The sequence below is a fragment of the Ranitomeya variabilis genome, chromosome 1 (genome assembly GCF_051348905.1).
Source record: "Ranitomeya variabilis isolate aRanVar5 chromosome 1, aRanVar5.hap1, whole genome shotgun sequence".
NCBI lineage: Eukaryota > Metazoa > Chordata > Amphibia > Anura > Dendrobatidae > Ranitomeya > Ranitomeya variabilis.
In genome coordinates this window covers 34521228-34534013 of record NC_135232.1, presented here as the reverse complement: position 1 = coordinate 34534013, position 12786 = coordinate 34521228, and the positions used below count along the sequence as shown (strand labels likewise).

The window sequence follows — 12786 nt, the reverse complement described above, 5'->3', positions numbered from 1 at the left end:
CTTTTTTCGGCCTTGCTAACTATGTTATTGCTGTGGTTTAATGCCCTAAAAAGGCTGGGAGAAACCTCCCGTAGTTAAGTGCAACAATAGGACGTGCTCTGAAGAGCGTGCACTTTCCAGCAGCCCTGTGTAAATCATTATTTTCCTGTTTATTACACTATCGCAGCAGCTGTGAATAATGCTTACCAACTGTGGGGTCTGCAGATCGCCGTGAGCAATAGTGCGCAATGGGGGGGGGAAATAAAATAGAACTGGTAAAAAAAAAATAAAAAATACAGATGTGGCCAATTTCAATAAATTAAAGGGGTTGCCCACTTAGAACTATTTTTACATGTATTCTAAAACATAATTGACATATTCCATATTAATAAACCTGCGTGAACAGTGGTACCGTATGTCTGAAGTATGGGACATCCTTTTTAAAAGGAAAACAGACATCAGCCAGTGGAAATCAAGGTGTCCAGTGTCGCCGTGACTAAAAATATCACTTACAGGGACGACACGATGGAAGGAAAGTCTGAGACACAGTGGCGCTGAGTGGACGCTTTACACTACTCATCTGCGACCTGTCGGCAGCACGTCACGTCGTACAGTTTTTGGTGGTCCACATCACTGGGGCTGTAAATGAGCAGTGGTCGGTTTATACATTGTCTATTGATAATTACTTAAATTTGACCGGTTTTAACAGAGGCTCATCCACCCGTGAGATAGGGATCTGCAAGACAGCTGGCAGGTTTCATTTGTTCTTATTCTAGTTAAGAGGGGCTTACCCAGTACTAGACAACCCCTTTAAGTGGTGCTCGAGTGTGCAGGGGATGCAGCATTCCTGGGGGTCCCAATCACTCTAAAGGGTTTTTGCATCAAGCTGCTAAAATAAGAGGATTGCTGGGGGTCTGACAACTGGAGCCCACAACTCCGCTCCACTTGTCTATTGGGCGGCCGGAGAAAGCTCTTATGAACAATACAGAGTGAATGAGGAAAACAACGGGGGTCTCAGCGGCAGACCCTCCCTGATCTAGCAGGTTACCACCAGTGAGAACTTGTTCTACGCAGAATACCCCTTTCACATCTTCCCAACCAAGTGATTTTCAGTTTTCATTTTTCTGTACACAAAGCCAATTGACAAGAGGGCCGCCATTATTTTCAGAACGAGTGTCAGTTTTGAATTACGCCATTCATCTAATGTGCAGTGAAATTAGGCAAAAAAAAAACGCAATTCCAACATAGTTTTTCGTGGAGTCTATTTTATGCCAAGGTTACAACAGAATTTCTGCAGTACTCAAGGTTCCTAAGAGCACAGTGGCCTCCATAATCCTTAAATGAAAGAAGTTTGGAACCACCAGAAGTCTTCCTAGACCTGGCCGTCCAGCCAAACTGAGCAATCGTGGGAGAAGAGCTTTGGTGAGAGAGGTAAAGAAGAACCCCAAGAACACTGTGGCTGAGCTCCAGAGATGCAGTAGGGAGATGGGAGAAAGTTCCACAAAGTCATCTATCACTGCAGCCCTCCACCAGTCTGGCCTTTATGGCAGAGTGGCCTGATGGAAGTCTCTCCTCAGTGCAAGACAAGTGAAAGCCCGCATAGAGTTTGCTAAAAAACACATGAAGGACTCCCAGGCTATGAGCAATAAGATTCTCTGGTCTGATGAGAGGAATATAGACCTTTTCGGTGATAATTCTAAGAACTATGTGTGGGGAAAACCAGGCACTGCTCATCACCTGCCTAATACAATCCCAACAGTGAAACATGGTGGTGGCAGCATCATGCTATGGAGGTGTTTTTCAGCTCCAGGGACAGGACGACTGGTTGTCATTGAAGGAAACGTGAATGCGGCCAAGTACAGAGATATTCTGGATGAAATCCTCTTCCAGAGTGCTCTGGACCTCAGACTTGGACGAAGGTTCACCTTCCAACAAGACAATGACCCTAAGCACACAGCTAAAATAACAAAGGAATGGCTTCAGAACAACTCTGTGACCATTCTTGACCGGCCCAGTCAGAGCCCTGACCTAAACCCAATTGAGCATCTCTGGAGAGACCTGAAAATGGCGTCCACCAACGATCACCATCCAACCTTACGGAACTGGAGTGGATCTGCAAGGAAGAATGGCAGAGGATCCCCAAATCCAGGTGTGAAAAACTTGCTGCATCATTCCCAAGACGACTCATAGCTGAACTAGCTCAAAAGGGGCTTCTACTCAAAACTGAGCAAAGGGTCTGAATACTTATGACCATGTGATATTTCAGTTTTTATTTTTATTAAATTTGAAAATTTTTTTTACATTTTTTCAGTCAAGATGGGGTGTAGAGTGTACATTAAGGGTATGTGCACACGTTGCGGATTTGAGTGTGGAATTTTCTGTGCGGATTCTGCATCTCTTGGCAGAAAACGGAGGTCAGAATCTGCACGTTTTAATGCGGATTTTGTGCTTTTTTTTTTACTGCGGATTTCATGCATTTTTCTATAATGGAAACACTGCAGAAACACACAAAGAATTGACATGGTCCTTTTTTTAATCTGCTGTGAATTCCGTGCGGATTTTTCCACACCATTAGCACAGCATTTTTATTTTCCCATTGATTTGAATTGTACTGTAAATCACTTGCAGTTCTGAAGCGTTTCTGGGTGGAAAAAAACGCTGCGGATCCGCAGTAAATCCGCAACGTGTGCACTTAGCCTAATGAGAAAAAAAATTAACTTTTTTGAATTTACCAAATGGCTGCAATGAAACAAAGAGTTAAAAATTTAAAGGGATCTGAATACTTTCTGTACCCACTGTATATACACATACACCACATGCATAGGACTGACAGCCACTCCCTGCACTGCTCACAGGACTGACAGCCGCACCATGTGTATCCAGTTTAAACTACTAACACTGACCTACAAAGCCATCCATAACGTTTCTCCTCCGTATACCTCTGAACTAGGGCAGCACAGTGGCTCAGTGGCTAGCACAGCAGCCTTGCAGCACCGGAGTCCTGGGTTCAAATCCCATTAAGGACAACATCTGCAAGGAGTTTGTATGTTCTCCCCGTGTTTGCGTGGGTTTCCTCCGGGTTCCTCCCACATTCTGATGGGGATTATAGATTGTGAGCCCCATTGGGAACAGTGATGATAATGTGTACAAACTGTAAGGCCATGTTCACACTTTGCGGTTTTTACCGCGGATCCGCGGCAATTTTGATGCTGCGGGTCCGCAGCAGTTTCCATAGCGTTTACATTAACATCATAAGCAAAGACCAACAAAAATCCAAGTGACATCATATTAAAGAGTATCAAAGCATATTAGACAAATATTGTCACTATAAATAGGACATGTATATGGCCAATCATCAATTTACCAAAACTAACAACAACACGACCAAAGGATGATAAAAAGGCCCAAGTATAAAGAAATATATTTTATTAGACACAGTTTAAAAATACAAACGTGTAAATAGTGGATGAGACCACAGTGCAAATAGCAATTTGTCCTCTTTGCACAAAGGCTGAGGTAGCGGTCCTGCTGCTGGGTTGTTGCCCTCCCACAGACCACATCTCAGTACCAATGCTTTGTGGCTGATGTTTTGGTCACTTTTGAATGTTGGTTGTGCTTTCACACTCGTGGTAGCATGAGACGGACTCTACAACCCTCACAAGTGGCTCAGGTAGTGCAGCTCATCCAGGATGGCACATCAATGCGAGCTGTGGCAAGAAGGTTTGCTGTGTCTGTCAGCGTAGCGTCCAGAGGCTAGAGGCGCTACCAGGAGACAGGCCAGTACACCAGGAGATATGGAGGGGGCCGTAGGAGGGCAACAACCCAGCAGCAGGACCGCTACCTCAGCCTTTGTGCAAAGAGGAACAGTAGGAGCACTTCCAGAGCCCTGCAAAATGACCTCCAGCAGGCCATGTGTCTGCAAAATATTTGGAATTGAGAGTCCTCAGTGGTTGATACCTTTTAATGGCTAACTGAAAAGATGGTAACAAATTGCAAGATTTCAAGACTACACAGGTCTCTTCATCAGGCAAAGACCATGTGTCCCCCCCTGACGAAGGCTGTGCGCCGAAACGCGCGTCGGGGTGATGTGGTGACCACTGGCTTCTTTCTATACCTCCTGCTAGCTGGACGAGCATTTGGCATTTCTCCATATTGGTATGTTGTATGATTTCTCGCCGTCATTTCACTTTTGACTACGATTTTTGGTGCTAATATTGACTAAATGTGCTATATATGGAGGTATTAGAATAAATCATGTACTATTATCTACGTGCAATTCAGCACAACTATATTTGTAATTTATTTATATTCAGTCGCGGTGCACCCATCCCGTTTTTCATTGCTATTTGCACTGTGGTCTCATCCACTATTTACACGTTTGTATTTTTAAACTGTGTCTAATAAAATATATTTCTTTATACTTGGGCCTTTTTAATCATCCTTTGGTCGTGTTGTTGTTAGTTTACATTAACATGTAAACCCTATGGAAACCGCAAACCGCAGTGCACATGCTGCGGGAAAAACCACGCAGAAACGCAGCGGTTTACAACCCGCAGCATGTCACTTCTTTGTGCAGAATCGCAGCGATTCTGCACCCATAGAAATGCATTGATCCGCTAACTTCCCGCATGGGGCTGTGCCCACGATGAGGGAAGTAAGCGGATAATGTGCGGTTGCTACCCGGGGTGGAGGAGATGAGACTCTCCTCCAGGCCCTGGGAAGCATAAATAGTGTAAAAAAAAAAAAATTAAAATAAAAAATGATGCTATACTCACCTCTCAGCGCTGCACGCGGCCGCCCGGTCTGGGTTGCTGTGCGAGCAGGACCTGCGGTGACGTCGCGGTCACATGACCGTGATGACGCCGCGGTCACATGACCGTGACGTCACAAAGGTCCTTCTCGGCACAGCATCTTTGGAACCGGAGCGCCGCGTGCAGCGCCGAGGAGATCCGGACATCGGAGGGTGAGTATATAACCAATTTTTATTATTTTTAACATTACTATTGATGCTGCATATTGCTGCATATGCAGCATCAATAGTATAGGCGGAAACCCGCAGCGGAAACCGCGGAACAAGCCGCGATAAATCTGATGAAGCTAAAAAACAATTGGGCAACCCGCAGCACTATGTTGCCCTACCATCAGACCCTACTCTGATTTTCAAATCGAGCCTGGACAAACTCCTGAGTAATGCCTATGTTCGTAATATCATCAACAAGAGGGAATTGGATTTTTTGACGGTCAAGTACCCGGTGGTTCCCACATTTTACATGTTACCTAAGGTACATAAATCTGTGACGGAGCCACCGGGTAGGCCTATAGTCTCGGGGATTGGTGGGCTCTACGAAAAGTCTTGTATTTACCTTGATTTCTATTTACAGCCTATCGTGCTTAAGTTGGACTCGTATATACGTGACTCTTCGTTCCTGATACAACAATTGGACCCTCTTGTACTACCCGATGACACCATTCTGGCCACAATGGACGTCGAAGCGTTGTATACCAATATCCAACACGACATAGGTATTTCAGCTATAGGCTACTTTTTGGACAAGTTTACAACAGGGAATAGGGGGCATGACTCTTTTGTCCTGGACCTTCTGAAAATGGTTTTGGAGAAGAGCTACTTCACCTTTGATAGGGTTTTTTACAAACAAGTTTCTGGGACCGCTATGGGGGCTAGGTGCGCGCCCCCATATGCAAACCTCTTTATGGGATGGTGGGAGGAAACTCAGGTATCCAAGAATCGGTACTTTCAACAAAATGTTTTGAAATGGTACCGATTCATCGATGATATTGTTGTTTTGTGGACAGGTACGGCAGAGGCGTTTGAAGAATTTGTTAACGAACTTAATACGAACCAATGTAACATACGATTGACATCCAATTATTCTAGGAGTTCGGTGGATTTCCTGGATTTGAAAATTACAGCCAAGGACAACCGGATCAATACCACCCTGTTCCGGAAAAAAACCGCCACAAATAGCGTCCTACATTACTCCAGTTTCCACCCAAACCATCTACGCAATAGCATCCCAAAGGGACAGTTTCTCCGAGTCAGAAGAAATTGTAGCACCACAACAGATTTCCAGAATGAATCGAGACAGCTTACGAATCGCTTCCTAGAACGTGGATATCCACGGAGGGCCATCTCCAGGGCCTTTGAAAACGCACGACAAAAACCAAGGGAAGAGGTTCTTAAAGTACAACCAAGAGCCAACAAGGACCAATTGAGTCTTGTAACAAGGTATAACAACCAGTGGGACGACGTACGTCGCTTGATGAATGATAATTGGGGGATATTATTGAGTGACTCGAGGTTGAGGACACTTGTCCCCAATGGACCAAAGATGGTGGCCAGGAGAGCAAGAAACCTGAAAGACCATCTATCCAGGAGCCACTTCAGGAGGTGTACATCTAGAACACACTCAGGTAATGTTATCTTTGGTTCATATCCATGTGGGGGGTGCTCGGTGTGCCCACTGATGTTGGCCGATATGGGTATCTCTGTTCCCTCCTTGCCCTTTCGGGTAAAATCAAGATCTTACTTCAATTGTCGTACACGCAACTTAGTTTATGCCCTAATCTGTGGATGTAACAAACTTTATGTTGGTCAAACAACACAAGAATTGCGCCGCAGGGTGCAGCAACATATTTCGAGTATATCCACAGCTAAAAGCGATAGGGATAAAGGCAAGCAGTTGACCACTGTAGCCACCCATTTTCTAGAACATCATAGTGGCAGCCCGAGGACCCTTCGTGTAATGGGATTAGAGGGGGTTACCCCAAATATTAGGGGTGGCGGAGTATCAGATGAGTTACTGAGGAGGGAATCCCGATGGATTTACGAGCTCAAGAGTTTGATACCAGGCGGCCTGAATGGTGAACTCTTATATACAGGTTTTTACAAAAGATTATAGGATTTTTACCTATATGTTCTATTGTATACTGTAATGGGTAAAAACTCGGCTGGATTGGGTATCAACTCTATCTATACTTTTCATTTTTGTTTATGATTTTGTTCCAGTGTTTATTGTTCATTTTATTTACTGTTTTATTATATATATTTTTTGTTATAGGCCTAACAGGAGGGAACTACTGATCTCTTTCTTCCACAGCACTTGGTCCGGTGGACTTCTGTACGTGCTGTGTTCTCAGCAAATGTAATGGACATCGGTTACCCACAGATGGTCGGATGTCTATAGGACGGATTTATACATCTCACAGTGTGGACTGTCTACATTATACAGTGTGGACTGTCTACGTATACAATTATTATACTACTAGTACAAATCTATTATATCCAAATTACATGGCAATAATCATGTTATATTATATGTATATATATGTATATGTATGTGTATATATATATATATATATATGTATATATGTGTGTATGTGTATGTATATATGTATATTCTATTTTTATTTTTATTTTTTTATTAATTTTTTTTTTTTTTGTTTTGTTTTGTTTTTTTTTTTTGGGACCCCTCGTGGGTTGCAATAACTATCTGTCTACCAATTATCCAATATCTACAATTCTTGCTTGGATACCTCACTCATAGCTATGCTATCTCATTATGTCTGCCAGCAATATATTAGGGAAACATTCTTTACTGGGTTGTTCTTGGGCCTCTAGCCCCCTTTCCATCTGGTTGGAGTAAATTTACTCCACCCAACAAAAAATTACAAATGTATGCGCATACATGTTCTGTTTTGCCTTATATATTCACTGTATATATACGGTAATCTCTATGGGATGTTAATATATAGTGGCATTTGCCCAAAATATATTAACACATATACTTACTGATATAGTGGCATTTGCCCAAAATGTATTGGCACTTTACTGGTTCTCTCCCTCCTTTTGTATATAGTTTACTACTGGTAGGATCGAACTCGTGGCCACTTTGGTCCGTGTGCAGTTAATGCTGGTGTTGTAACACAGGTGCTCCAGTGTCCGGCACCACCACTTGGACTACTGAATATAGGGATGGAGACTTTGATGTGAGTGTACTTCTGTATGTCAAAGTCATGGTTAAAGATACCATATATTTTGTACCTTGTGCTTTATGCCTCCGACAGCCGAAGATATTTTTCTCCTGTTCTGGGGCTATCATACCCCTGCACGACCGGGACATTGTGTTAGGTTGTGCACATTCACACATTTTTTCTGGTGATAAACGATACATGCATGCAGTATCCCTAACCTAAATGTGCAGGGTAATTGTGCGATGCCGCTCTGTGTGGCTGTATTCACATTACCACTCTTACAGCTATTAGCACTGTTGCTTGGAGCTGGGGCTTTGTTCCCATGGAGATGGGTGACTCACCATCTTGCAATGCACATGCACCAGCTACGTTCACTGTGCAATCACAGGGAACGTTTAGCATCTGCGCAGTAGGTCTTGGGGGACGCCAGGAATGAAGTGATACTGCCTGTACTGCTGCTCACACCTGGTAGGTGTAAAAAGAAATCATGTAGCTATTTAAGTTAAGAAATGTACCGCACTTGTTATATCGACCTTGAGGAAGACGCTACGGGCGTCGATACGCGTGGGTCACAGCTACGCTACAGCCTGCCAGATATCCACTGAACCAACGCTGCTAGGAGCCCTATTACCGCCTAGGTGTTAGGTAGGGTGAGTTAATATGGGACCTGAATACTAGGGTCTAGGCAGCCACACGGTGCTCACTATGCCCCTAAGTGTATTTTAGGTTTTTCTATCTGTAGATTTTTTGTTGTGGGACATAGAATAGTAAAGGGTGTATTACTTCATCTGTGTTATTACATCGCACCATTTAATGCCCGTGTGTTGCATATTTTTGGTTCTGTGTTCCATGTATATATCGGCTGTATAGTGGCTATTTGCTATGTTACAATTTCTATCAATGATCTATATGGACCCATTACCCCAGGTCATACTTTTAGGGGGTTGTTTTAATATGTTTTTATGTCTTTGTGTGGAGTTTCTTGAATAAAGCTGGATTTTGTATAAATTCTTATTTTGTGGTGATCCCAATTTGTTTGCATACACTTGCTCCTTTTTGATTAAATCTGCAGGGATAACCGCAGCGGTTTTGCCCTGCAGATTTATCAATTCCGCTGCGGAAGAACCCGCAGAGCACACCGCAAAGTGTGCACACAGCCTATAGCGCTGCAGAATATGTTAGTGCTATATTAAAATTATTATTATTAGCTAATCTCTCAATATCTTCCCTCATGTAATCTCCGGTCCTCCCAAGACCTCCTTCTCTCCTCCACACTTATTTGCTCCTCACCCAACCGCCTCCAAGACTTCTCCAGAATATCCCCCATCCTCTGGAATTCTTTGCCCCAACACAACGGACTATCAACCACATTTGGATCCTTCAGATGGAACCTGAAAACCCATCTCTTCAAGAAAGCCTACAGCCTGTAATGACCACACGGTCACCTCAACAGCATCGGAATCAATGGTGCTATATAAATAATAATAATGCACTGCTCACAGGATCGACAGCAGATCCCCGCACCACCCACAGGACTGACCGCCGCTCCCCGCGCCACCCACAGGACTGACCGCCGCTCCCCGCGCCACCCACAGGACTGACCGCCGCTCCCCGCGCCACCCACAGGTCTGACCGCCGCTCCCCGCGCCACCCACAGGACTGACCGCCGCTCCCCGCGCCACCCACAGGACTGACCGCCGCTCCCCGCGCCACCCACAGGACTGACCGCCGCTCCCCGCGCCACCCACAGGACTGACCGCCGCTCCCCGCGCCACCCACAGGACTGACCGCCGCTCTCCGCGCCACCCACAGGACTGACAGACGCTCCCCGCGCCACCCACAGGACTGACCACTGCTCCCCACCCTGATATGACAGACGCTCCCCGCACCGCCCCCAGGACTGACCGCTGCTCCCCGCACCGCCCCCAGGACTGACCGCTGCTCCCCGTACCGCCCCCAGGACTGACCGCTGCTCCCCGTACCGCCCCCAGGACTGACCGCTGCTCCCCGTACCGCCCCCAGGACTGACCGCTGCTCCCCGCACCGCCCCCAGGACTGACTGCTGCTCCCCGCACCGCCCCCAGGACTGACTGCTGCTCCCCGCACCGCCCCCAGGACTGACTGCTGCTCCCCGCACCGCCCCCAGGACTGACTGCTGCTCCCCGCACCGCCCCCAGGACTGACTGCTGCTCCCCGCACCGCCCCCAGGACTGACAGCCGTTCCTCATTCCGACCGGCTCTTGGCAGGATAACATTTCATTCTCCTCCGGTAGCTGCACTCAGTCCGGCAGTGGACGGGCAGCGTGGTAGATTAACCCTGTGTCTGCAGGTAATGGCGCTTTCCGAGGGGACGGCGTCCATCTGCATGAACCCCATTACCATGGAAATGAGGCCTCAACCAGAGGAAGGAGACGGGGGGAGCGTTACACGGGGAGAGCATGTTACACGGGGGGGGGAGCATGTTACACGGGGGGAGCATGTTACACGGGGAGAGCCTAAGGCTACGTTCACATTTGCGGTCGGCGCCACAGCGTCGCCGCATGCGTCATGCGCCCCTATATTTAACATGGGGGCGCATGGACATGCGTCGCACTTGCGTTTTGCGCCGCATGCGTCCCTGCAGCGCCCGCGTCCGGGCGCAGAGGACGCAGCAAGTTGCATTTTTGCTGCGTCCAAAATCAATGAAAAAAAGGACGCATGCGGCGCAAAACGCAGCGTTGTGCATGCGTTTTTGTTTGCGTTGTGCGCTGCGGCGCACAACGCAAATGTGAACGGAGCCTTAGGCTACTTTCACACTAGCGTCGGGAACAACCCGTCGCTGCGCGTCGGGCCGACGTTCCCGACGCTAGTGTGGTCTCCGCCGCACAACGGGGGCAGCGGATGCATATTTCCCACGCATCCGCTGCCCCATTGTGATGTGCGGGGAAGTGCGGGGAGGTGGGGGCGGAGTTCCGACTGCGCATGCGCGGTCGGAAAAAGCGGACCGTCGGGAGCAAAAAACGTTACATGTAACGTTTTTTTCTCCCGACGGACCGCTACCATACGCCCAAACGCCGCCAAACGCATTCACCGTTTGGAAATGCGTCGCAAATGCGTCGCTAATGTTACTCTATGACGAAACAACGTATCCAGCAAAAACTTTTGCTGGATGCGGCGTTTCGCAAAAACGACGCATTTGCGACGTATTGCAGTTAACGCTAGTGTGAAAGTAGCCTTACACGGGGAGGATTACACGGGGGGAAGCCTTACACGGGGAGGATTACACGGGAGGAGCATTACACGGGACGATGGGAGTATGACACGGGCTGAGGGGCGTATTACTGATGACCTAGGAGATATGAGCGACCCCTCTGCGCCACCCCCCGTGCCCCCCAGCGGCCTCTGCGGAGGAATCACCACACCCCCAGCCTCTGAGCGCCGAGGTGACGCCGCAGCGGACAAGCCTTCCTGACCACTCCGCGACGTCCCGCCATCCGCCAGCACAGCCCGCCGGCCGCCTCTGTACCGCACGCACCTGTCCGCTCTCACCCGCGTCCGTCTCCGGCCTCCTCTCCTACAGGAACTGACGTCCGCGGGACCCGACGCACTAACCTGAAAGGGGGAGGAGGGACACCAATGCGGCTGTGCGTAACGGCAGCGGCGGCCACGTTGTGGTTGGCATGAATGACAAGATGAAAGCGCTGAGAGAAGGAAGCGCGCAAATCGCTCGCCTCTTGCCAACCAGTGACGTCAGCGCGTCGCAGGCTCGGTGTCACGTGGTGTGACTGCTGGGAATATTCTGGAAGTTCTGCAGGCCTCAGACATGTGACAACAGGAGTGCAGCGGCCGCATGTGGCCCAGTGCACACGGCGCGGCAGGACTCGCGGAGAGCAGATTGCTGTGCGCTTTTCTGGGTGCACAATGTCTCACAATCCGTTCTCACCTTGGTCTACAGCTGCAATTGTTTTTCTAAAAGTCACAGGAAATGTCCAGTAATGATACCTGCGCCGTGTGGTCGCTCACACCCAGAAATGCTACAAACTGACAAAATAACGCTAAAAATAATAAAATGGAAAAATAAAATCGGTTAAAATCCAAACAGTTATTCTAAAAAATGCGCAAAAAAAACCCATTTTGTACTCGGCCTCTTTTCTGGCTTTTTATTCTCCGCTTCTCTTCATTTCTACTTGGTTTTTTTCGTTTTGTGTTTTTTTTCCTACATTTTTCATAATGTCAAAATTTGTGTTTTATTCCTGTTATTTTTTTTTTAGCAAAATTCTAAAAGTGAAATTAGGCTGAATCGTTTGAATATTCAAATCATTTTTGCCTTTTTTTCTGCAAGATTTAATCTTTGTTCCTTTTCTTGTTGGTGGGAACATAGGAAATCACTTTTTTTTTTTTTTACTACCACAAAGCTAAAAACACTTGGGTACGTTCACACAGGACTTTTTTGCTGCTTTTTTTTATGCTAATTTAGGTGCGTTTTTTGGTGCGTATTTGGTGCGTTAAGTACGTTCACACAGGACTTTTTTGCTGCAGATTTTTGCTGCAGTTTTTTTTTTTATGCCAATTTTCAGCTGCTAGGACACCTCACAATGGCTCTTCACACCTCACTCACCACACCCCTAAGCTCTTGGCTGTGAGATCCCTTCCTGCTGGCCATGATTTTCTGCACAAAAAACGCAGCAAATAATGCTACATGCGTTTTTGCAGCGTTTTTTTCACCCATTCAAAAAAACGCTGCAAAAACGCAGCAAAAACGCTGAAAGAAGTGACATGCCCTATGTCCAAAAACAGCAGCAAAGCAGAAAATACTGATCAAACAAAAAACCAACG

At 46.9% G+C, this 12786-nt stretch overlaps 2 protein-coding genes across 7 annotated transcripts in view; one reads left to right on the top strand and one right to left on the bottom strand.

Annotated features, from left to right (window-relative positions):
• Positions 1–11608, bottom strand: part of ZFR (zinc finger RNA binding protein) — a 59248-nt gene extending 47640 nt beyond the window's left edge. For 4 of the 6 annotated variants that reach the window (XR_013220991.1, XR_013220990.1, XM_077282000.1 and 1 more), the window contains exon 1: positions 11486–11608. The gene's annotated coding sequence lies outside the window, so the exon portion shown is untranslated. Of the gene's footprint in view, positions 1–11372; positions 11396–11485 lie in introns of those variants that run through there. The other 2 variants (XM_077282019.1, XM_077282009.1) reach the window with 2 other exon arrangements.
• Positions 5299–7437, top strand: LOC143793674 (uncharacterized). Its single transcript, XM_077280720.1, has 3 exons — positions 5299–5502; positions 5794–6411; positions 7059–7437. The coding sequence occupies exons 1-3, from the start codon at positions 5460–5462 to the stop codon at positions 7079–7081; spliced, it is 684 nt and encodes a 227-aa protein (XP_077136835.1). The 5' UTR covers positions 5299–5459; the 3' UTR covers positions 7082–7437.
• Positions 11609–12786: the final 1178 nt, after the last annotated feature.